The sequence below is a fragment of the Vigna unguiculata genome, chromosome 4, assembly GCF_004118075.2.
Source record: "Vigna unguiculata cultivar IT97K-499-35 chromosome 4, ASM411807v1, whole genome shotgun sequence".
Lineage (NCBI taxonomy): Eukaryota > Viridiplantae > Streptophyta > Magnoliopsida > Fabales > Fabaceae > Vigna > Vigna unguiculata.
In genome coordinates this window covers 39265380-39290575 of record NC_040282.1, presented here as the reverse complement: position 1 = coordinate 39290575, position 25196 = coordinate 39265380, and the positions used below count along the sequence as shown (strand labels likewise).

The 25196-nt window shown below is 30.8% G+C and overlaps 3 protein-coding genes across 5 annotated transcripts; 1 reads left to right on the top strand and 2 right to left on the bottom strand.

Moving 5' to 3' along the window:
• Positions 1-274: 274 nt before the first annotated feature.
• On the bottom strand, positions 275-4812 carry LOC114181946. 3 transcript variants are annotated; one of them, XM_028068633.1, is made up of 3 exons: positions 4631-4812; positions 4287-4412; positions 275-3260 (listed from the first exon to the last, which is right to left on the bottom strand). In XM_028068633.1, exon 3 carries the CDS (start codon positions 3092-3094, stop codon positions 677-679), a length of 2418 nt encoding a protein of 805 aa, XP_027924434.1. In that variant the 5' UTR covers positions 3095-3260; positions 4287-4412; positions 4631-4812; the 3' UTR covers positions 275-676. The 3 variants fall into 3 exon arrangements, with proteins under 3 accessions (XP_027924434.1, XP_027924435.1, XP_027924436.1); XM_028068634.1 differs by having other exon boundaries at positions 4287-4391; XM_028068635.1 differs by lacking the exon at positions 4287-4412.
• Positions 4813-12948: 8136 nt separating this feature from the next.
• LOC114182298 (CLP protease regulatory subunit CLPX1, mitochondrial-like) lies at positions 12949-22063 on the top strand. Its single transcript, XM_028069144.1, has 15 exons — positions 12949-14431; positions 14705-14766; positions 14972-15060; positions 15199-15278; positions 15434-15484; positions 16088-16162; positions 16244-16321; positions 17279-17335; positions 18144-18214; positions 18314-18413; positions 18617-18721; positions 20239-20301; positions 20974-21096; positions 21192-21344; positions 21745-22063. Exons 1-15 carry the CDS (start codon positions 13472-13474, stop codon positions 21817-21819), a joined length of 2142 nt encoding a protein of 713 aa, XP_027924945.1. The 5' UTR covers positions 12949-13471; the 3' UTR covers positions 21820-22063.
• Positions 22064-23048: 985 nt separating this feature from the next.
• On the bottom strand, positions 23049-24982 carry LOC114182302. The gene is made up of 2 exons (XM_028069151.1): positions 24679-24982; positions 23049-23557 (listed from the first exon to the last, which is right to left on the bottom strand). Exons 1-2 carry the CDS (start codon positions 24858-24860, stop codon positions 23350-23352), a joined length of 390 nt encoding a protein of 129 aa, XP_027924952.1. The 5' UTR covers positions 24861-24982; the 3' UTR covers positions 23049-23349.
• Positions 24983-25196: the final 214 nt, after the last annotated feature.

Here is a 25196-nt window from a genome sequence, read left to right as displayed (position 1 = left end):
ATTATATATAGTACTTCATAAAACCCAGTATGCTTGAAATTGATATGCAGTGAAGAATATGGTATTTAGATAGGTTTAAAGTCACGCTAAGTAATAACTAGCCGATATTTTAAGTAATTTTTTAATTAGTAGAGAGAAGATGAAGATCCTATAATCTGCATAAAAGATGTTGTTTGATGCACCATGCCCTAAATACGCATATTAGACGCAGCACGTATTAAATGAGAGAAATCAGGGTAACACAACATTTAGATCCTGATTCAAAAAAACATGATTTGAGAAACTGGAATCAATTTGTAAGGCCTGTATTAATTTTGAACGGAGCTAAATATCTTACAAACTTATAGACAGCAGTTGAAGAACATACCACTACTCTGATTTACAAAAACAAAATTGAGTAAGACCCTAAAAATTTAAATAGGTGTATGAGTACGAGCTATAGAAATGTTAGAAAAGAAGTGAAATCCCTGAATTTGTGACAGCAAATAACATATAATAGCTAGAAAAAATTTGACAAAAATTTACCTTTGTATAATAACTAATCACAATGTCAACTCTATCTGGATCCTGTTTTGTCAAATTAATTCTGGCTTTCTAGTATTGTTCATCCTTGCACGAGCCAGAGATTCCAAAAGTTCATCACATCTAGCATGCTACATTCCTTCGCCGCTACAAGCTACTGCATATCTTGTTTCTCTCTGTCCTCTTCCAAAGTTTCTACTGACTGCATATCTTTGTCCTTTCCCTGCTTTCCTTCCCCATGTTTCCCCACATCATTGATCATTTCCTCATTATTAGCTTTTGTCATGTTTTCACTTGTATCTACTTCCTGCATGTCTTCATCCTTCCCCTCCTTTTCTTCCTCAATTTTTCCCATATAGTCGATCATTTCCTCATTTCTATCTTTTTTCATGTTATCACTTAGTTCTTTGACATCAGTTTCATCTTTGTCTGCCAGGTCTTCTTCCTCCTTCACAACTTCTATTAGCTGAAGAAACTCTATTGGAGTAGCAGCTGGGTCCAACACCCTGCAACCCTTTGGAGCATCTGGAGCTTCTTGACCAGTGAGTACATATGAAGGTATTTGATGAGAGAATCGAAACATCTCTTCCATCGGAATGATCCTGATTTCTGTTGGATCTAAGTGGTGGTGAAATACCGTCCTGAATCCAGCCACTTTGAGCAGTGGGATAACATCTATGCCATGCCCTTCAATAAAATCCTCAAGTACTTCAACCACATCAAACTTGTGTATAACCTCGTCTGGTGTTAGCTCATCCCAGTCAGGAGACCAATTCCTGTATAAGGCCCAAACATCCCCTTTCCTGGGATATATACAAATAGCCCCATCAGCACCTGTTCTCCATCTAACCTTGTGGGAGAAAAAGTTGGGCGAGCTACAGATTTCAGGTCTGCTCAATCTGAAATCCCCACATATTTTTGAAAATCCTGAAGCAACCCATTTAATGGGGTCCAGTTTACTGTTGGTGTTTGGGTTGAGCCAACTGATCTTTATCTTGAATGGATTCAGGGAGATGATGCCACGAATCATAGCATAACATCGAGGCATCCCGTCGTCGTTATCATATACAGCCCATACTTGGTTTTCAGTGAAAGATACTTCAGTTCGGTCTTTGTAAAAATCATGGAAGTCAGAATCTGGTACATCTATAGCTGTTGTTTCTAGAAATTTTCTATTACCTTTAGCAATTGTAGAGCCTGCAAACGACTTGATGGCAGTGTTATCTTGAGCACACATTTCAGAATTTCTTAGGATTTTTTCTCCTTTATCGTTTACTTTACAGAAGTTATTTCCACTCTCTTTCTTCAATGTTTTATCAACAGCATTTGACTGATTTTCCCGGAGTTTATTGCTAATTTCTTTTCTAGCTTTCTCCATAAGAAGATTCCGAAGTTCAACCGGGGAGATATCCCCCACACTGTCAGCCTTGTTGATTCCATTAACCCTATTATATTCAAAATTAGCCTGTTTAGATGAGTTTGTTCCCCCACCCATTCGGTTTTCCTTACCACCACTTGCACTTGCATCCTCTGTGCCCCCTCTTCTTCTCTTAGCAGGATTATAGTAACCCTTTTTAGAAGCTTGCTGCTTCCTTTTTAAGGCCTCTTCCCTTTTGCTAGCCGCTTGTGCCTCCTCACGATCTCGCCTCACTTTGTCATATGCTTGCTGAACCACACTTGCAGCTTGAGCAGCGTTGGAAACACCAGATGACTTTGAGAATGGAGCCCATTGGAAACTGGCTGTGTCAGTATTATTATAAGACCCTGCTCCAACATTTGGGGCAGCCATGTCATGCTTTCCGACATTTGATTTGCTTTTACTAGGTACTTGGCGATTGGAATTTTGCTTCTTCTGTGTAAAATTCCATTGAGTTGCAGGCCTAATACCACTTGCAGGTGGAGGAGCAGTCTCTACAGCAACAAATGCTGTACGGCAGCTGGGACATAAGAGCTTAAGGTTTAGATAAACTCTAAGATACTCGTACTGCATTTTGCACCTAGTGCAAACAGTCCAAAATGTATTAGATTTTGACTTATGAGCAGAAGATGAAGTGTGTTCTTTAGCGGTGTTCTTCTGAGCAGTTGCACTTGAAGGGGTAGTCTTGGTAAAATTGTAACTACCATTAGTGCCTTTTTGTGCTGATGAACCTCCAAACTTGGTAGAAACTTTCCGTTCTTTTCCACTTCTCTTATCATATGCTGTTCTTTTAGCCCTATCTGATAGTAAACTCCATGCCTCTGACACAAGTTTAAAGGCCCCATCAGCACCGATAGACTTGTTCTTATCAGGGTGAAGCATGAGAGCTAACTTCCTGTATTGTCTCCTTACTGTATCATCGTCAGCAAGGGAATCCACACCAAGTACACCGTACCAATCTGCTTCTCCGTTTGCTTTATTCTCAGCAGAAATATATACATCAAGTGTTGCTACCATTTGAGAAATACCCTCAAGTTCAGGAAATAGATTTAGGGCCTTCAAAGCAAATTTCTTTGCACCTGATATATCCTTTGCAGCAAACTTCCTCTCCGCAATTTCTTTAGCCCTGGTAGCCTCATCCTTATTGCATTCCATTTTTTTCGCCCTGCCTTCTCAATGCCCTTGTCTATTTTCTCAATAATTTGTTTTGATATAACAATATCAACATTTCAATCTAAAAATATCATGTTTCTTTAAACATTTCTACATAGTTTGAACTCCCATAAAGCTTTGAAAAGAAATTTGTCAATGGCAACCGAACCTGCAAAGACAAAGCAAGTTTTAGTTAATAAATTAACAACTAAAGTAGATTGAAAGGAAGAAACCTAATTAACACATGCCAAGTTGATGCAAAAAGTTGATGCAAGCAAAAAGTAGAATTTAATCAAAATTGCCAATCACAAAATACCAGCACAGAGCAGCTGACACCAAATCCTGTTAATTGTAGTAGGATGACCAATATGTTAAAATCTTAACATATGTTAAGTAATTTATGATTACATCACATAATTATAAATGCTTAACAATTCAAAAACCACGAAGCACTCAAAGTTATAAATTAAAAGAGAAAAATTAAAGGGAGAAGAACACCCAGACCGAGAACTAAAAGGGAATAAATTCACAAGATTCCCTCAACTAGTCAAGTCTTAAATTAACACCTTGCACAGCAAATTATATTCTGCGAAACTCAATTATAGAAAATACAAAGATGATAATATTTGAGTAATGCTACTATACGCTCAAGATTACAAATGCACCTCTTCATTGGACAACAATTACAAATCTGCAACAGTTTATAAAAGTGGGACCTAAACGTTTTGATAAAAAAATAATGCAGCACACAAAATTGCATAAAATTTCATTAAGAAGAATCTCAGTTACATTTACAGCTTTCAGAAAAAGAAAATGGAAAGGTTTCATTACACTAAATTGATGTTTTAAAGCCCTAACCAAACCAACCAGTCAGATCATGAATCCGTAGTTTTTTTTTCCGTCAATTCCCATTATTCCCTACTACCATCAACTTAACCTATTAAACCAATCAATATGTAAACTAAAGGTATTGGTTGGCACTTCGATTTAAAACAAATTGCACTATATGTTTATGTTATTATGCACAGCACATCACACGGGAATAGAATCAACACAAAAAGATCAAAACAACAAGTAACATTAATGAAATAAACATCCACAAAAATCCAAAAACAAGAAACAAAATCAGTCCTCCTACTAAATTGAAAAAAAAAAAAGAAAAAAAAAAAGAGCAGCAACAGCATAACCAAATTACCAATTGCAGAAAAGAACTCAAAACTCCAACACGCCGAATCTTCCACAGAAAAAACCACAGAAAAAGTAGTTCCGGCACTTAACGATCATAGCCGACAGCGAGATTCTGATAAAAGGAAACAAAACCCTAAATAATAAAAATATTAATATCAACCTTTAACAAGAGAAAAATAGAAATGATGGAAAACTAAGAAGAGCGCAACCCTAAAATCAGATAAAGTTAACAACTTTGAATTGAAAAGAGCGAATAAAAGGAAATTTAGTAAAAGGGGTTAAGGAAGCAGAAATAGCAGAATTTTTTCAGGTTGTGTTTTGAAGTAAAGAAGAAGAAAAGTGGAAACTTACGGAATCAAAAGATCATTGAAGAAGAAGAAAGAATAAATGAATTTGCGGGAAGCAGTTTGGTTCCATTCGCTCTTTTCTTCTTAGTTTTGGTGTCTTCGCTGAGAATTGCTCATGCCTTTTTACCTTCTCTCATTTCAGGGTCACACACTTGGAGAGGAACTTCTCTTCACAATAATATGTTTTTTCTATTTTGTTCAATGAATTTTGTAACAAATTTGGTACAATTTATAATATTTGGCGTCAACTAATACCAATAATTATATAATCATGTGTCCAAATTTGTCTTCACATGCAGTAATTTTAAATTTTTTAAATTAAGTATAAAATTAAAATATATTTGTTTATATATTATTAATAAATGAAAACTTTTTTTGGTGTACACAATTTCTTCAATTTTATCCTTAATAATAATAATAATTACTTTTAAAAATTCAAATAAATATTTTTTTAATAACTAATTTTAAAATTTAAATAATTTTTCATAATAAAAAAATTATTTTTCAATTTTGTTTTTTAATAATTAATTTTCTTTTAATTCTAGTATAGGATTCACTCTTTTATAATTTTTCATTTTTAATTTTTTTCATAACTAATTTTAAAAATTTAAATAACTTTTTTTTTTAAATTTCCTTTAATAACTACTTCTTCAAATTTAAATAATTACTCGTAATAAAAAAATATTTTCTAATTTTATTTTTAATAACTATTCTTATAAATTCAAACAATTCTTCATAATAAAAAAATTCACACGATAAAATATATATATATATATATATATATATAACTATTTAGCATTTTATTTTTAGTTTCATTATTTGATATAAAAAAAATCTTGTTTTTCTAATAAATCTTTTACAACATTATATTTTTTAACAATTATTTTAAATAAAGTATTCAATGAGCATGTGAACAGTTACAAATAGTAGTAAAAATATATCAGTTTGGATGAGATAAATTTTATATTAATAAAGCATCACCTATTGAATTAAATATAATTAATTTGTACATTGAAGAAGAAGACAATCACACATGCATCCACTCACCTGTTGTCACTATAAAAGAAATTTCATGTGATTTAATGATAACTTGGTAATTATGATATTTTTTTATGAAAATACATGGGCTTTTAAGGAATAAAATAGTCAATAATATTTTTATGTGTTTCAGAAAATTATCTACTATTTGTGATGAAAACAAATAAATGGGAGGGATGCTGAATCTATCTTAACTATTCAATATGCCAAAGCTCAAATTACAAAATATTAGTAATTATTTTTTTCATTTTTAAAATATAATTAATAAGAAAATGACTAACTTTTAGTTTAGGATTTAGAAATTTATCTAATATTTACAGAAATTAGTAAAGGGTCGGAATACAGGGATTTTTGTGATTTTTTGGTTTTCATATGTCGTAAAATTTTAGACCAATGGATGTGAATTTTACGGTTTTTAAATAAGCCGTTTAGTTTTTTAATAAATTATATACATAACAAAAATTAATATATTCATGAATATGGTTTTATAAACCTCCACGTGATTTTTTTGTTTTTTTCATTTTTATGTCATAAAAAAAAACTCAATCTAAAAGTTGTTCTAGATTCCATCATATCAACCACCACATATTGAATCAAAGTTTATCTTTCAAGCATCAATGCTCTTCAATGTCAAAAACTTCAACCAAGACCTAATGATAAATATAGATCACATATTTTCATAATAAAATAACTAGTTTATATTTTGATGGAGATGAACTTCATAAATAGAAAATTATATATATATATATATATATATATATATATATTATTGTGATGGGTATTGTTACCAAAAAAGGAGAAAAACTTAATTTGATAAAACAAAATCAAATTTATAATGTATTGTGGGAGATATATGATGCATTCATTTAAAATTGTTAGGAAAATTTATTGGATATATTTTTGGAAAGAATAAACATAAATAAGGGTGTGAATATAAGGAGCATTTGTAATTTATTTAGTGTCAAGATAGATACAAAGAAGACAAAACGATCAAAGAAAATGAAGAGTTTTAAATGATGGATTTTATATTATATTTTTCTGTTTTGCAATTATTAAAGTCAAGATAAGTAAGAATACAAAGAGATCAAAGAAAACTAAGAGTTTTAAATGATGGATTTTATATTATATTTTCGCGTTTTGTAATTATTAATTGATTCTCTAATTTTTTTTTATTACAAAAGTTACATAGTAGGTTAATATATTGTTAAATTTAGTCTACTATGGTGATGATTTTGTTTTAGTTGTAAGTTCACTTAATATTGCATCATAATATTTTGACAATAAAAAAAATATTCAGAAAATTTTCTGAAAAAAATAAGCTTCAATAATTAATATATTCACACACTTATTTATGTTTATTCTTTCCAATAATATATCCAAAAAAAAAATTCTTGACAATTTAAAATGAATGGATCATGTTATATATTATATAACTCCCACAACACGTTATAAATTTGATTTTCTGTTATCAAATTAAGTTTTTCTCCTTTTTTTTTTCTTTTTTACAATACCCATCACACAATCATAAAAACCTGTGATCCATATTTTTCATTAGTTCTTGATTGAAGTTTTTAACATTGAAGAGATAAACTTTGATTTAATATGTGGTTTTGATATGATGGAATTTAAAACAACTTTTATACTGAGGCTATTTTTCATATAAATGAAAAAAAATAATAATAATTCATTGGAGGATGAATACATTAATTCTTTTATGTATACCAGCATAAACACAGGCGTGATGACGCCTGTGTGTATGTATTTTTTAAATATGTGTGATATTATATTAATAGGTAATAATATTATAATGTTATTAAGCTAATATATAAACTAAAATTATATTTATTAAAAATAAATTAAAATATATCAAAACAGATGAAGATAAATAAAGAAGAAGAGAAAAAGCAGAGATAGTCGATTTTATAAAAAATTTGTAAAAGTAACGGTTAATTTTTAAAAATTTAATAAATTATTATATTTAAAGGGTAAAATTGGTATTTTGAGATGTGTACAAAAAAGAAGAGTCCCCTGTGATGAGTGAAAACATGTATGATAAGTACATGCTTTTCAGTTTTTTTTTATGATAATTAAAGTAATGAAATTTTTATTTTTATTATAATTAAAATTATAAAATTAAATATAAATATTTTTTATGATTTTATTGTAAGTATTTTTTTATTTATTTCGTTAATATTTTTTAACTAAAAATTGTTGAGTTTAAAAAAATACTCAAATTAAAAAAAATAGTTAAACTTAAATAAATAACCCCTTAAAAATAATATTGATAAAGTAATTATTTTAATTTAGAAATATATATTAAAAGAATAAAACTAAAAAAAAATATGAAGACCAAAACAGACTTTTATTATAATATATAGGTATACAAATTTATTTTACATACAAGTGGAGATGATATAATTCAACAAAAAATAAGAGGACTTCCTTAATAAAATTGAAAACCTACATTCTAAACCTTAAACTTAAAAACTCCATAATCCATATCCATTCATCTAAAAATGTATAACATATAGACCGAAAACCACATTCGTTATATGTATCCATTTTTTTTATTCTAGCAAAAATTTATTAAATTATAAAATATTTTGTACTAAAATAATTATAAAAATAAATAATTTGTATAATCTTTTATTATATAGTTTATTTTATAAATAATTATTTGAATTTTTAAAAAATAGTTATTAAAGTAAATTAATAAAATAGTTATCTTATTTATAAAATAATTAAATTTAGACAAGAATATAGAAAAAAAGTGAAAATGTAATTATTTTAATTTTAATTACTTGAAAAAATATATATAAATGAAAACAATGATTCTCTTTATGTTTAGGTATGGATAAATTTATTATTATTATTATATATATATATATATATATAGAGAGAGAGAGAGAGAAAAAGGGGTTAGGTTATTCTAATCCATGTATTAACTCCAAAACGTTTACATCTCACTCAATAAATGCATTTAGGAGAATTTTCTTAAAATAGCATGATATTAGCTCTATAATTTCATAATTGTCTAATAACTAAATATCTTTTTCCTATCATGGTTTTATGAATCAATCCGTATTTTTAGAATTACATAAAAGATACATAAATAAAATAAATAAAAGACGTGTCACTAATTAAAAAAAATTTATTATTTGAGTTAAATATGTGCTTGAGGATTAACCCCAACCAATTGAAAATTAGAATTAGTTTTTTTTTTTAATTTTAACTTAATTTAGTTTCTCAAGTTTATAATTGCGTGTGATCAGTTATTTTAACTATTTTTTATTAAATTTATTTAATATTTTGAATATGTTTTATGATAATTTATTAATTAATACTTAAGCGAGTATGTGTCAAATGATGTAAATAATTCAACAACTATTATCAAACATATTTAAAACTAACAACTCAACTAAATTTATCAATAATAGATTAAAATGACTAAATTCACGTAATTTTAAAATAAAAAATAAAATTAATCTAAAGTTAAAAAATAAACTAATTTCAATTTTAACTTGAGAGATAAAAAATTATATTAACTCTTATTATTTTATTAAACATTTTTCAATATGTATTTTGAACCCATGACGTATAAAGAAAAATTTGGTATTCCAACCCTTTACTAATTTATGTAAATATTAGATAAATTTATAAATCTTAAAATAAAAATTAGTCATTTCCTTATTTAGCAAATTTTAAAAACGAAAAAAGAATTGTAAATATTTTATAAATTGAGCTTTAGCATATTGAATAATTAAGACAAATTCAGCGTCCCTACCATTTACTTATTTTCATCATAAATAGTAGATCATTTTCTTAATTTGAAACACACAAAAATATTATTGACTATTTTATTTCTTAAAAGTCCATGTCTTTCCATAAAAAAAAAAAAAACATAATTAACAAGTTATTATTAAATCACATGAATATAGCACGATCACAATAAATCATGCCTAATACTCAATATTCTTTCGTACATGACAAAATGTGACTAGATGTATATGTGATTCTCTTTATTCTTCGGTGTAAAAGTTAAATTATATTTATTTGGTTAATTAAACTGCAAGTACCTAATAAAATTTAAACTTTTCAATTCTCTCTTTACTAAATTTATATGGTCTTTGAAAAATGTGGTGTGAAAATGAACATGTCATCTCATCCTATTTAAAAGACCCTCATAATATTTTGTCACGAGAAATTTTGTCCTCTGGGTTCATTGTAAAGATTAATTTTAATTTTATTAAAATTATAAAATCATAAAATTATATAATTATAAAATTTAAATTTAAAAAACTTAAAAAATAGTATTGATAATTTTTAAATATGAAATTTGATTATTTTATTAATAAAAGACAAAGTTAAAAATGAAAATTTTTATTAATAGAGTTTAATTTTATAAAAAACATTATTTTTCTAGCATAAACCATATAAGTGATCATAACATCAAAATATACAAATCAATTCCATCAAAATTAATAATAGAGTAATAGAGTAAGTTCACTACTTTTCCTTTTTTTAGATTAATCGGCATTTTTAGTTGTATGTGGGTTGTGGTTTAACACATGTAACTTTAAATAGTTTAAAGTGAAACTTTGTTTGTTTATGATCATAAGGATATGCCTAAAATTCTAATTGAAAATTTGTTTGTAAAGGAAGACCATCATGAAGGAGTGTAGTTGTAAGGAGCAACTTTATGCTTAATTGAACAAGTTGAGATACTCATGTTCAATGGTTTTCTTATATGGCGTTGTGTACTGGATTTGTACCGACACTACCCTTAAATATGAAGTCAATGAGCTTTAGTGAAATTGTTGGATACTCACCTGACAATGAACTCCATAAGTGATTGGCATTGAACGCTACTTAGTCATCGTTGGGCACCATATATACCATTGCACGTTGGACGGCTTGTTGGGCAACAATATTAACTCATTGGGCGTAAGTTTGAAAAATTCTCCCAGAAGCTCTTTGTCTGATCTAGTGTCAGGTGTCCTCTATATCCACCAAACGATTTTGGTGAATTAATACTTTCAGTATTGCGATGTGATATATTAGGAATGATTATGTTGTTGGAGGAATGCTTTCCATAATAGATGTTTAATGTGATGAGATAATGGAATTATTGAATTTAAGTGTTATTAGAATTGTGTGTATTGTATGGACAATGTTTTTCTTAAGGAGGAATATGGTATCATTAGTGTTGTGTGTGCATTGAGTAGGAGTATCTAAGGTGCAATCATCCTAACTTTACTAAACCCATAAACCCATATAGAATGTGAAGTTTAAGGAGTGAGAGTTGAAGGAGATCATATGACAATATTTGGCACGAGAAGTCTACTCATAGAAAGTAAATTAACATTGTCATATGAGATTTTAAACATGGTCAATCTAGGTCGATCTTAATTTTTACGCTACATCATTACATGAAACATGCAGGACTACATGAGAATTCAACTCAATGCATACATCTTTTGGATTTGAGCCTATAATAAATATAGTTGGAGTGTATAACATTATGTTTGAATTATAATGAGAATGCATGAATAGCATATGTGTTAGTAGATTTTGAGCATGTGGATATTCGTTGCCAAATCATTTTTAATTGATGTGAATGAATCGATCGTGGTTGATGGAGAAGCTACAATTAAGGACTTCTCATTGGAAAGTGAATTTTTTAACTACAAATTGATTTTGGAAAACAAACCAAACAACCTATGAACAATATTTTAATGATTTCATATACACCAAAATCAATTATGAATCCATTTGGTGTGAAACAAAAACATACTTTATATTCTATTAATTTCCAATTTTTGGTTGTTTGAAATTATCACTAGTTTACCATTTTTGTTGTTGTTTGAAATTAGCACTAGGTTACTATTTTTGGTTGTTTGTGTTTTTTCCCCTCCGTAATGATCACAACTGAATACGTAAGTAAGGATGCAAGTATAAGTGGATCTTCATCATTATTTTTTGTTTAGTTGATACTAAGGACAATAAATATATATATATATATATATATAAAATGTATATTTTGTGTAGTACTAATATTTTTTAATAATTTTATAGTTGTAATTAACTTTAAAAGTAATTCCCATTAAATAAATTAAATTTACATAAATGATCATTAAAAAATTAAAATGAAAATGAAAAATGAAAAAAAATTAAATTTTCTTAACCAATGCATTGTACTTAAACCTTAAAAGGAATTACAAAACATGTAAACTAAATAATACTGGTTGAAAACAATACTCAATAGAAATTACAACAGCAAATTTGGAAAAAAGTGTCCGACACTTTGACTTGAAACAAACTGCTAGACTCAGGGAATAGAATCAACACAAAAAGATTAAAACAGCAAGTAAGTAACTTTTATTATGTAATCAATTTACACTTTTCACCTAACAATAATTACATAATTCTTAAAATAAAATTTTAATCATTTAATTTTCCACTATTTTTTTCTGAAAAAATATTTACTTATTTTTATTTTTTTAAAATGATTATAAATAATTAGTGGAAAAATATTCACTTTTTTATGATAAAAATAATAAAATTGTTTAAAAAAGTGAATAATATATATATATATATATAATTTTTACAATTTATTATATTTATTTTTAAGTTATTTTATAGATAGTATTTTTGTTTTAAAAAGTGGTTAAATTTAAAAAACGATCAAATGAAGAAAAAGTTAATTTAAAAATAAAAAAAGATTCTGCAAAAAAGTAAATATGGTAAAGTAATTTTTTCAATTGAAATGAAATTATTTTTTAAGAACAAAATAAGACAAAAAAAGTGTATGGAAAATATATACACGATTTTTTTTACATATTGATATAAATTTAAAATAATTTAATTTAATTTTAAAATGTCAATTACTTAAAAGTAATATTAGATAAAAGAAATGTTAGAAGAAAAAAGACGTTTTTTTTTTACACAATGATACAGATGAAGTAATAAAAGTGAATTCTTAAAAGATTAAATCAAAACATTATCTTAGGATTAAAATTTACCAAACAAAATAAATAAGAAGTATTTGGTATATACTGTATACACAAAGGAATCGTGATTTATCTTTAAAATATAGAATGCCTCGAATTTCATCAATTAATGTGATCCACGTGGAATTAATTATACATATGTAATAGCTTGGATCTGCATCTACATCTTCATGCATACACACCCAACAATAAATGCCACTAAAAATATTGAAAAATCTTTTTTTGCTGCTATATTTGCTTTCCATTATTTATAGAAACCAAACCAGAAATGTAGGAAATGGCTGCAATCCAACACGAGAAGATGAAGTGAAGAAGAAGAAGAAGAAGATGGTGAGAGTTAAGAATTTAGCTTTAACAAAATGGTGAAAGTGTTAAAAAATAGAATAAAAAATACAGCACTTTAACCATCACCCACCCACTTCATACACTTCCTCAAATCACAGATAGAGAGAGACACAAACGTGTGTCATGTTCTTTGTGTTGGCAGTTTTCTTTCCTTCACCGAGAAACACTCCTTAGCTCTATCTTCTTGCTCAATCCTCTCCCTTCAAATCCAACTTCTCCTTCATTTTCTCTCTTTCTTCCCGTATTCTTCTCCCTCCCATAAATTCACGCGCACCCACTTTCTTATCCGCCCACATAGATCCAAAATTCTTATCCTTTTCACCATTCCAAGCCAATTCCACAACTGGGTTATCCAAATTCAAAGCATTACTTTACTAATTAACGCAAACCTAATTATCTGGTTGCAGTCCCAAGTTCCCGATTTTGGCTTTTCGGATCAAAGTCATCAACCCATGTCGCGACTCTTTGGTAGATGGAAGAAGGCGAAGGAAATGGCGTCGCTTTCGGGGTTTCTGCCACGTGGGCACCAGCGAATCGGGTTAAATTTTTGCCCAATTTCGACCCAGCTGAATATGATATCCGGCCACCGGCGGTGGGAGGCTCAGGTGGGGGTTCAGGAGCGGTATAAGTGGGACCGTGGCGGGTCGGACGACAACCCGACCCGGAAGATCCGGGCTGAGGCTAATTGCCCACGTTGCACTAAGGACATGAACCTTGTTTTCTCTAATCGCCATTTTCCCACCCCACAAAGTGAGTCTAATTCTGAGTTGGGTGGCGAGGGAGAGAGAGAAAAGGGTTACCAAGCGGTTAACCTTTGCCCGAGTTGCAAAACTGCTTATTACTTTCGCCCTTATGACACTACACCTTTGCAAGGTACTTTCGTGGAGATTGGTAGGGTCAGTAGCACTAACAATAATGGTCTTAATAATGTAAGTGGTAAGGGACATTCTCCTAGGAGGATTACACATGGGAAAGGTGGTGGCAAAGAAGGTAGTAGTAGTAGTACTAGTAGGGGTATTCATGGAGGAGAGGAATCTGGCCCGAAGAGTAATAATAATGCAAGTAAATGGCTTGAAGTGTCATTGTGGGAGACTTTGATGTCATACAATGGTGGTGGTGGTGGCGGTAATGGTAGTAGTGGGGAGCCACCTGAGTCGTGGCCTGGTGTTAATGGGAATGAGAATGGGTTGGCTGTGCATACTCCTCCAGGCCCACCTTTTGCACCTGGGATTAATGTTATCCGGGCTACGGGCCCCCGGAATGGTGGTTCAGGTGGTGGTGGTGGTGGTGGTGGAGGCGATGGTGAGAAGACTTCCTGGGGAGGATCCAATTTGGGGAAGGATTTGCCCTCACCGAAGGAGATATGTAAGGGTCTTGACAAGTTTGTTATTGGCCAAGAGAGAGCCAAGAAGGTATCCTATTTTATTGAGTTTTGTTTGCCTTGTTGATGTGCAATTATGTGTCAATGTGCCCCTTTTGGATAGTTTAGGATGCAGAATAATGATAGAAAGAAAATTAGCGTAAATGCGTGTCTTTTCTATATTCATTGTCATAGTTTTGAATTTGATTCCGATGGTTTTCTTTCATTCGTTGCATGAAACACTTAAACTTGCTGATATCTTACAAGTCACTGCAAATGCATTGTTTTGACTGTACCTCATTAATGGTTCGTGTTTCTGTTGAAGGTACTTTCTGTAGCTGTTTATAACCACTATAAAAGAATATACCATGCCACTTTACAGAAAGGGTTAGTTCTTTTACTACCAGTTGGTGGAACTGCAGCCGATTCTTTTGATTCCTTATTTCCCCGTTTTTATACAGATTGCTTCATGTATATAAAGAAATCTATATGTCATGATAGATATATGAGGACTTTGCCAAATGTCAAAATCATAGTTTGTTCTTTCACATTATCTTTTTACTATGATTGAATTGGTGGAGTTCAATACTAGGTCAACTGTAGATTCAGAAGTATTAGATGATGACGATAATGTGGATCTAGAAAAGAGTAATGTTCTCTTGATGGGTCCAACAGGTTCAGGTATGACATTCATTGACTCATTTATTTTCTTCTTTTCTTGTAAGATGAGAATTAATTGTGTCCGCATTGCTTGCTCTTTTATTCTTACATTTGAAATTACAGTGTGCGTGCTATGCTAATCTACATTTTATCAAATAGGGAAGACATTACTTGCCAAAACACTGGCTCGATTTGTGAATGTGCCATTTGTCATTGCTGATGCAACAACCTTAACACAGGCAAGTATTCACTGATGAGGTCATATTAGAATTTGGAAAATAAAGTACGGCATAGGCAAGTAAATGATGCAAATTTGTCAAATTTCCTGCGCCAAATATCTGATTTCTTCTCATTTGTCCTTGGACAAAACCTAAAAGAGGATTTCAATTTGCAGGCTGGTTATGTTGGAGAAGATGTTGAATCAATACTGTACAAACTACTAGCGGTATGTGTGCTGTTCTGCACAATTATGATGTTTTCTTAAATTATCAATTCTTTCACTTCTAGGAATTGCCCTGTTTATCAATTTTCAGTGTCCTAGAAATTCTTAGGTTTTGCTCACTTATATTGTACAGTTGATGATTAATGGATTTTCTCATAATAGAGTTTATTACATTCATGGAAGCTTCCTTGCTTTATAAACTTAATTGAAAATGATAAAGGTTAGCCCAAAATCCTTAGCAATTTACATTAGTTATAGACAAGAAAATAGTACTCTGTTCCCTCATTATTCTGTGGATATCTATTTTCTTATACAATAATCAATAACTATTGACTTGTGTTGTCTGGTTAGAAAATTTCTAAATGGTAAAAATTAAAATATTCTTAACTTTTCTAAATTTTAATCTTTATATCCTTGTATTTTATATAGGTTGTTATCTAGTGAGATGCTTGTTAGGTTGGATTTCTTCCCTCATTGGTATATGCATGTCAGGGAAGAAAGCTAGTGTTTGAATCTCTGCATCTACTGTTCTTATGTGCCAATTTTATTTATTTTTTATCTCACTTGTCCCATTTCATTGTTATACTGATTATTTTTTCTATACAGGCAGCAGATTTCAATGTTGCAGCAGCTCAACAAGGAATAATTTACATTGATGAAGTTGACAAAATAACTAAGAAGGTTTCTCTGCTAATTTAATTTGACAAGTTCATACTTCTTACCCACTAAAGATTTTAAAAGTTATTGTAAATATTGTCACAGGCTGAGAGCTTAAATATCAGCAGGGATGTTTCTGGTGAGGGTGTTCAGCAGGCATTATTAAAAATGCTGGAAGGAACTGTAAGTAAAAGATCCTAAATGCAGTTGTTGCTAACTGGTGTGGTTTACCTCATTCATTCTGCAACTGAAATCTTCATTTTTGACAAGCAATTTATTCACATAGGTATTTCATCTTGTGTCTAGGGTATTTAACTGGTAATTGATCGATAGTAGGCAATAGCATTGATACATTAATGGTAATTTCAATTATGTTAAGAAAGTACATTGTATATTTTCTTTTTTTGCATGGTAGGATATGATTTGAGATTCCTAGGACGAACTCTAATATATTCAGTGAGATGAAGTTGACGTGCTTTATAATTCCTGTGTATCGAGGACTGAGTTGTTGGAACATGAGACAAGATTTTTGAATTGATGCAATGGTGTTGGTTATTGGGTTTAGTAAAAGCAAAGGTTATTCATTGGAGTTTATTTTCTACAGAGGAAAGCTGTGTTCACAATTTCTTCTGTCCAATTAAAATAAAGTAACAGTAATATAGCTCATTTGCTTTTTCTTTTCCAAAGATTGTGTTCCGAACTGTTGTTGAGGGCAAACCAAAAGAACTTGGTATTCTAGCTTGACATCTGAGGAAAATGTGCAGTTTTTACCAAGTAGTCTCTTGTTAAGTGAAAAAGATGCCCATTTTATTTAGACCATTAAAGCACCCACAGCAATTTGCTTCTATGATTCTAAAACTGTATTTTCTTTAGTCCTTGTTAGTGACTATTTTTAAGATTGATTTCAATTTTAGATTTATTTGTACTTTTTGTTTGCAATATAAATGCAAATTCTCATATTCCAAATTCAATAGTTTTGTTTTTTCTTTTTTGTAAGATCACCTTTCTGTTTTGTGGAACATTTTCATATTTTCACTTGTTCATTGATTATTTGTTCTGAATGTTTTGAATGGTAGGTGCTAAATTGGTGCCATTCTTACTTGCAGTATCCTAAACTTGTCCTTATTTCTTATTGTCTAGATAGTAAATGTTCCTGAGAAAGGAGCCAGGAAGCATCCAAGGGGGGATAACATTCAGGTATGTTGTGTTGGAAATAACATCACTAATCATGTTATTCATGCATGCACCAGGATGTGATTAACAAGTGTTCTCATGCTAGTTTGACATTGTCTTGAATCCTGTGATATACTCTTTCTACATAAACTAGATTAGCTATCTTGAACAGCGTTTTTAGGACTTATTTTTCAACAAGAGCAGTTTTAGAATTTTTTTTCTTCATCTCTTATCTCTTACAATCTATCCTTTTTATCTTTATTTGTAGATTGAATTTTAATGTTTTTTACAAGAGATTATCAATATTATAATTAACCTTATGATATCAATTGTTTATTATGAATTTAAAATAATTTTATATGTTAAAAGATATTTATTCCTAACAAATTATTATGTCCTAACAAATTATTATGTTAAAAAATATAATTTATATATTGAAAAATATTTATTTATTATAAATCTTAGATAAAATTAATATTTATAATGAGCTTTACACATGCTAAAATACTACCTTGTGTATAATTTATAAACATGTTTCTATTTTTATGATTAATGTATCATTTCTTTCCTTATTGGAAAAAATAAAGAAAAAAATGAAAATGTTACAATCACCTTATTGGTTGGTTAATAATGATGAACACATTTACTTTAAAAGTTACATAGATAGCTGGAGTTTGTTTTGAAAACTCTTGTTTCTCCCAACATAGTACTTTTCAATAGTCGATCTACGTGGGCTAGTTTCGTGACCTAGTGGCTAGTACAGTTTTGCATATTGCTAGTAACACTTGTTAATTCCTTCAGTAATGTTCCATTCATTTTTTATCTTATGCAGATGGACACAAAAAATATTCTTTTTATATGTGGTGGAGCATTTATTGATCTTGAAAAAACCATTTCAGAAAGGTAGATATTTTTGGCCTTTGTCTTAATCATAGATGCTTTACCATTGCCTTGTTTCTGCCAGAGTGTTCACTAACCTGTATTATTTATCTAATACACCAGACGACAAGATTCTTCAATTGGTTTTGGAGCACCAGTTCGTGCCAATATGAGAACTGGTGGAATCACAGATTCTGTAGTAACATCATCTTTACTTGAGTCAGTGAGTATTGACTCTTATTATCTGAAATACTGATCTTTTTTTTTTTTTTTAATAATTGAAGCTTGTAAATAATGCATCTAAACTACCATGTTGGTGTGTGCTTTCTCCTATACTCCAACACCAGATTAAAGCACAATAGTAAGAACGGTCATAGCCAAAAACTATCATAGTGAGACTAAAATGTTGTGTTTAATACTTTACAGGTAGAAAGTGCTGATCTTATTGCATTTGGCCTCATACCAGAGTTTATTGGACGATTCCCCATCTTAGTCAGCTTGTCAGCTTTAACTGAAGACCAACTTATGATGGTATTCTTACCTTGTTTATGTCTTTTAATCATCTCATATCTTTTACTTCCCGATTTCTCTGAACCATTTAGTGCTCAAATGACTGATTCTGCTTGCCTGTTGAGTGGTCCATCCTATGATAATTCTGCTGTCATTTATGATTTGTGATGCTTTCTACATATAAAGACTTGAGAATCCATATGGGTCTTGCAGCCTCCTAAAAGCTTTAAATCTTCATTTTCTCTCAAGAATCGAGGCTTTTTAAAAATGAACTTCAATATTTTTATAAAATAATAATAAATTTGATAAAGAAAAGAACGTATAGTCATACGGTCTTTAGTCAAGTCCACGGTTCATATTTAATAGCATGGAAAGCAATTGGATTTTTTAAACATTTTAATGACTAGAATAGGCACTTATGATGTGGGTATAAAATGTAAAAGGAAAAGTCAATACATGTGTGTCACAGAGAAAGGAATGTTAGGGACATTCTCTTTCATTGGTAGTTTGAAATTGCAATTTTGTTTTTGTCTCAAATCTTATCTTATTCAATAAAGTTCTTGATTTTGTAGTTTTATATAAAATTTAATCAATGGGAAAAAGTGTTAGAAAGGGTGTGTCTGACAGGATCTTCAAGCCCAATTATGATAATGAGCAAGAATGGGATCAGATGTTGGACCGAACTGGGAAAAAGCCCATCACATGAAAGAATACTCTAGAAAGAAGAAAGAGAGTTCAATAGGCATAATTAGTTAGTGAGGTGGCACACAGTTACTGCATTTGCTGAAAGAATTCTATTAGCATATTCTGTTTTACAGCTTGCAGTAATAGAATAGCAGGGGAATGAGGGAAGGCAGAAAAGAACATTGAACAAGGGTGGTTAGGAGGGTGTCTCTCTGGATAGAAGTCATAGGCTCTAGTTTATCTTTTTCAGTGAATGCAATAACTGTGGTAGATTCCCTTTTTCATCAAATAATACAGTTGCAGTGAAATCCTTGTTGGGGTTTCCATCAGTGCCCTCATCCATCCTCTCTATCTCTCTCTCTCGCTCTATGTGTGTGTGTATATATAATATTTAAATCTTAAATGGTCTGAACTGATTTTAACTTATACTTACAGCAAAATTGGGGTGCCAAGTCCCATATCGTGTGGTATGGGATGCTCGTTAGAGTATTTAAAGAGTCTGGTTCTTCCTTCTTAATAGCTAGCTTTATGATGGATTCCGCAAGTACTTGATACTTAACATTAGTTCACTGATTGTGTGACTTCCTTGGAGCTATTGTAACTTTGGTGATTCATAATTCTTAAATTGCGTAACTTTCCTAGAATCATTGAAACACCCATATGAAAAAGGTGGTCTCTTTTTATTTGATGTTGACACTTTGTTCCCTCCCTTTTCAGTGTTGGTAAAAAAATGGATATCGAAACGTTTTTGGGAAAGTAGAAAGGATTTTGAAAAATGGGAATCCCTTTCTTTCTAGTATGTTACTTCATATTTAGATTTTGAAAATATAGTCATATGACTATTGGGTTTGCAGGTCCTCACTGAACCAAAAAATGCTCTTGGCAAGCAGTACAAGAAATTATTTAGCATGAATAATGTAAGCAGCTGTCTCTCTCTCTCTCTCTCTGTGTGTGCCTCTCATTGTGTGTTTTTGTGTCTATGGCGGTCTGAGTGCCTGATTCTGTGCATGTGACTACTATTTGGTGTGAAACCTGAACTCATGTGGCCACCATATCCATATCGAAGGAACAAAGTTTAGGCATACTGAGAAGCAAACTGTTCAAACTTTACATTGGTTAGAAGGATTGATTTAATGATTGTCCATGACAGACTAATATAACTTTGTAATGAGTCACTCACTTCATATATCTTTTATTTCAAATTTTTGTATAATTAATCACTTTATCTCCCTCTTCCTATTCTTACCATGACATAAAAATATCCCTTAATCTCCTTTTTTTTTTCATCTGTTGATGATGCATGGAGCTTGTCTCAAAACCACTTTTGTCTTCCTATATTGGAACCTGACATAGAAGACTGATCAAACTACCCTTGGTTGATTTAGTCTGCCATTGTTTTTGGCCATTTGGGTTTCTTCTTTGCTGGGTCAAACTTGTCAACTTGTTTTTTCCTTTTGCTAAAAATATTCAAATTGTCCCATGTGTGTCCATTTATTAATTCCTTTTTTTTTTTCAATCAAGAGTGCGGGTAGCTTGTAAAGTGGACACAAGGAAATCTATTTATCTCAAACTTTACCCCTATTCTCCAGGTCAAGTTACACTTTACAGAGAAAGCTCTAAGGCTGGTAGCAAAGAAAGCAATGTCTAAAAATACTGGTGCTAGAGGTTTAAGAGCCCTACTGGAAAGCATTTTAACTGAGGCGATGTTTGAGGTATTGAACAGTTTGCTTATTCTTATATATCTATCAGAAACTGTCATAATTCTCTACAGATTTTTACTGACACATACCATGCTCATGTGCACCAGATTCCTGATATTAAGACAGGAAGTGATCGAATTGATGCAGTTGTTGTTGATGAAGAGTCAGTAGGATCACTAACTTCCCTTGGTTGTGGAGGGAAAATTCTCCGGGGAGATGGTGCTTTGGAGCAGTACCTAGCTAAGATGAAAGATTCAGCGGTATGATCTCCATGCACTGGTTAATGCATTGGATTTTATGTTGGAGGATTGGTTATAAAAACTATTAATTGTTTGAGTCTAGATTCTCTATCCAATTTTTTGATGCTATTATCAGTTGAGCATTAAAAATATACTATGTTGATAGTTTAGAAATCTTTTTAATATATTTTAAAACTTCTAAACTAATACACATCAGAGTATTTTAAAGACACAATAGAGGAACAATACAGTAAAATGTAGTCGAGAATCTAAATTTCAATAGTTCATGTTACCTTGTAGTTGTCCCTGCTTATGTAATAATAACATGCCCCGTACAGGAGATGTTTTCCTTCGTTTGATGCATTATGAGCTATGAGGATGCTGTATTGAGTTTGGTCTAAACCTGCTTGATCTTTTACAGGTTAATGTTGACGTGGGCGAATCAGACTTAAATGAGGGGGATTTGGAGCTTTCATCAAGAGCCATGAGTTTGTAATCTCATTAATCAGTGTATAATTTGTTATTGTTATTTGTACAAAACTCTTAAAAAAAGAGTTGCTGTAATTATCCCTTGTATAACAGCATAGCTACTGATATCTAAGTTCACTGGATAGGAAAGAAATAATAGAAGAAAAAAGAAAGGTATAGTGCAGCAATGCTAATTTAGGCAGCACATTATACAAAATTTTCAATTATTTTTTAGGAAGTCTCAATGAGTATTTTCTTCTTTTTTTTTTTTACTTTCTTCTACTGGTGCCCCGCTGAGCAATAACCTATTATGGATTTAATTTTAGGCAGTGTTTTTACTGATTTCAAAACTTGAACTTGTGACCTCTTTACATGTGACATGACACTAATCTTAGCTATTGTGCCAAGGATTCTTCTTTCAGATTGTCAAAATGTTTCACATCAAGATTTTTATTTTTGCATTTGTTCGGTGTAGTAAGCGTTTTCTCTGTTGTAAGATTATTAGATTGCATCTGGGTAAAAAAATCAGTATATAGAAAGCTAATTCATGATCTTCAATATTGGTTAAAACTTTAACCTTGCAGCCTCAAAATACTAGACGGTTGACACCACCAAAACCAGATATTCAGAGTTCAGAAGCTCCGAATTAGTCAGTTCTCATGAATTATTTTTTTTATGAAGGTAAAATTAATAAATAACCGTTTCTACTTTTTGATGGTATCACCATGGCTTCTAAGGTAAAATTGATTACTATGTTATCCAGACAAAACCATAGAAAAGGCTGATTGGTTGCTTTTCTTTCTGGTTTGGAATTTACATTATACCCATAATCAACATTCCAAGATGGCATAGGAGATTGCTGAACAAAATTATAAGATTATTAACTAAAGTGTTTTTACATTCAGTGATAACTTAAATTGAGTTTCTAAAAAGTGACGCCCATCCAAAGTAGTACTGATAGTGAAATTCTGTACATTGTTAAAACTTGAATCTGCTTGTTATGCAATTGGTTGAGATTTTTACATTCTCGACCACTAGCGATAGATTTGTGATAAAGTCTCCTTGACATTTTGGTGTATACTCTGGTTTAAGATTTCCTTAATCAATTCTGAACAAATGGCATTGCTGATATATCCTCATATTTTAGTGTTGCTCTCCAGCAATCTTGTAAAAAAACTTGAACGGTTGTTTAAGGTTGTCTCTTAGTTCTCTATCATGTACATGACAGATGCATTCTTTTGCATTAAATTCATTGACTTAGAGCAATTCCAACAGAAATGGCAAACAACATATTGTATAGCTACAAACCATTCAGAAGAATCTATTAGCAGAATACGTTGTCCTCATGGACAATGAATCTGCAACAATGGATTCAACCAACTATGTAGATTATGCAGAGAATCCAATCAGGATATTACTTTCAACAGGATCATTGTCAAGGAATGTTATGGAAGTGAGGACTTTGATACATCCCTGTAGTTATTGGTAATTACTTGATCAAGTTCATATACATGGCATATCATTAGTCCACAACAGTAGAAGGGTTTATTGGTATACATTATTTTTTCAAGCTGTAGTGCTTCTTCACAGCTTCAATCACTTCCCAAGTAATGTTCATTCCTTTGGGGAAGACAACTAAGTCACCACCCCCAATTTCAAAAGACCCAACAGATCCTTCAACAGTAACCCTCACTTTTCCCTCCAGCAGATACATAGTTTCTTCTTCTTTAAAGGACCATGGAATTTTGGTTGGACCACCTTCCCACCTGTTCAATATTTAGACCCATGTGTCAAAGCTAGTATGAAATCTAAAAGATAGCATAGAACCAAAGCACTACAAAATTACAACTCTATCATTCAGCATCAAACTATAAAAGCATACAATTTTCAAGCATAAAATGAATACATATAACAAAATTATCTAAATTAGGTATGTAACTATGCACAATGTAATTACAGAAGATTTAATAACCTAATTACAGGAATTTGATTAGCTTAATTTCAGGAGATTAATTGTTAATTAGCTTAATTTCAGAAGAACAATTTCGATTCTATCACAAAGCTCTTCAAACTTTTTCATATATCACATTTGACATTTAGGTCTCCATCATGAATGGAACATGTGAACTCCATTTACCTTCAGATCTAAAAAATAAAATTATGACTTGTTTATCCTTTTCATCTGTCAGATTATTTCAGCTGATGACACTGATGATACAACTTCATATCCAATTGAGTTAAATTTCAACAAAGAACTTTTCATTCCTCAAGGAATCATCTATCTTTCTGCCTAAGCAAGCATTAAGGTCGGTCTTAAGAAAGAAGAAAAAAATAATTATGACATTTGTCCAAGTGCAAAGTGTTTCCGATAATAAGCAATGGAATGCAAGGTTTTTCATTAATGGTAAAAATTTGCAAGTGCAGACAGATAATTAAAAACTAAGCTACTGCTTGCATCAACAAAAGAATCCAGTAACACGTAAAAAATTTAAAATATACAGTATTCTTAAAATTCCATCCCATCTTCTGTATAGTAATGGTTTACTGCAAAAAAATATAAAACGAAAGAATAGAAAAGAAAAAACCAACAATACTAGCAATGAGGATGCCTTCACACTAATTTCTTTGTTTAACCCACACCTATATGATTAACAAAGGATTAAAATAACACCATCATAACAATGAGCTAATTCCCTCTACCTACCCACCACAGTAACCACTGAGATAGGAGAGTGAAACACAGACATGAGCAAGACCCAGAATTTGCAGAGCAGAAAAGGTTGAAACTTTGAAGGAAACACATCATGGGCAGCAGTGAAAAACGAGTAACAAGATCACACTTGAAAAAACAGAAGAGAAAAAAAATTGAAAATAAAGAAACAGTTACTTGTTCCAAGTTGAGACTCCAAGTTCAGCGAGTTTGGACTGAGGTGGGTTCTTCTCTATCTTCACTCCAAACACCTCATAGGTTTTCATGGCGGTTTCCTTAGGCATGAGTGCAAGAAAGAAGAGGGAGAGAAGCAGAGGAACAAGAACAAGAAGTGACAAACGCAGCACAGAGAGCTTCATTGCTTTACCAAATTGCAGTTTCTGTGTTTCGCAAAAAGTTGTGTTCTGAACAGTGTGGAATGGAAAAAATTTCCACTTTTTCTGATGGCAGAATATTTCAAATGCCACTTGGGAACTATTTTCTATAAAGAAAAGTTTAGACATTAATACAAATGATTCATTGCAGAGCAGATAATAAACTCCCTCTATAAATTATTTTACTTATTAATAATATTAAAAAACAATGTATTACTTATTTAAGAGTTTTTTCTTCAAATTATTTTTAAAATTGTATTTTATTTATAAATAAAATTATATATATGTTTTCTAATATTTATAAAAGTAATGTAAAATAAT

Bases quoted from the DNA above. Each gene is read 5' to 3' on its own strand.
- LOC114181946 (XM_028068633.1), bottom strand. From the start codon at position 3,094: ATGGAATGCAATAAGGATGAGGCTACCAGGGCTAAAGAAATTGCGGAG.
- LOC114182298 (XM_028069144.1), top strand. From the start codon at position 13,472: ATGTCGCGACTCTTTGGTAGATGGAAGAAGGCGAAGGAAATGGCGTCG. The intron at 16,322-17,278 runs GTAAGTAAAAGA...CTTATTGTCTAG, and splicing joins TAAAAATGCTGGAAGGAACT to ATAGTAAATGTTCCTGAGAA. The intron at 20,302-20,973 runs GTAAGCAGCTGT...CCTATTCTCCAG, and splicing joins AATTATTTAGCATGAATAAT to GTCAAGTTACACTTTACAGA.
- LOC114182302 (XM_028069151.1), bottom strand. From the start codon at position 24,860: ATGAAGCTCTCTGTGCTGCGTTTGTCACTTCTTGTTCTTGTTCCTCTG. The intron at 23,558-24,678 runs GTAACTGTTTCT...AATATTGAACAG, and splicing joins GGAGTCTCAACTTGGAACAA to GTGGGAAGGTGGTCCAACCA.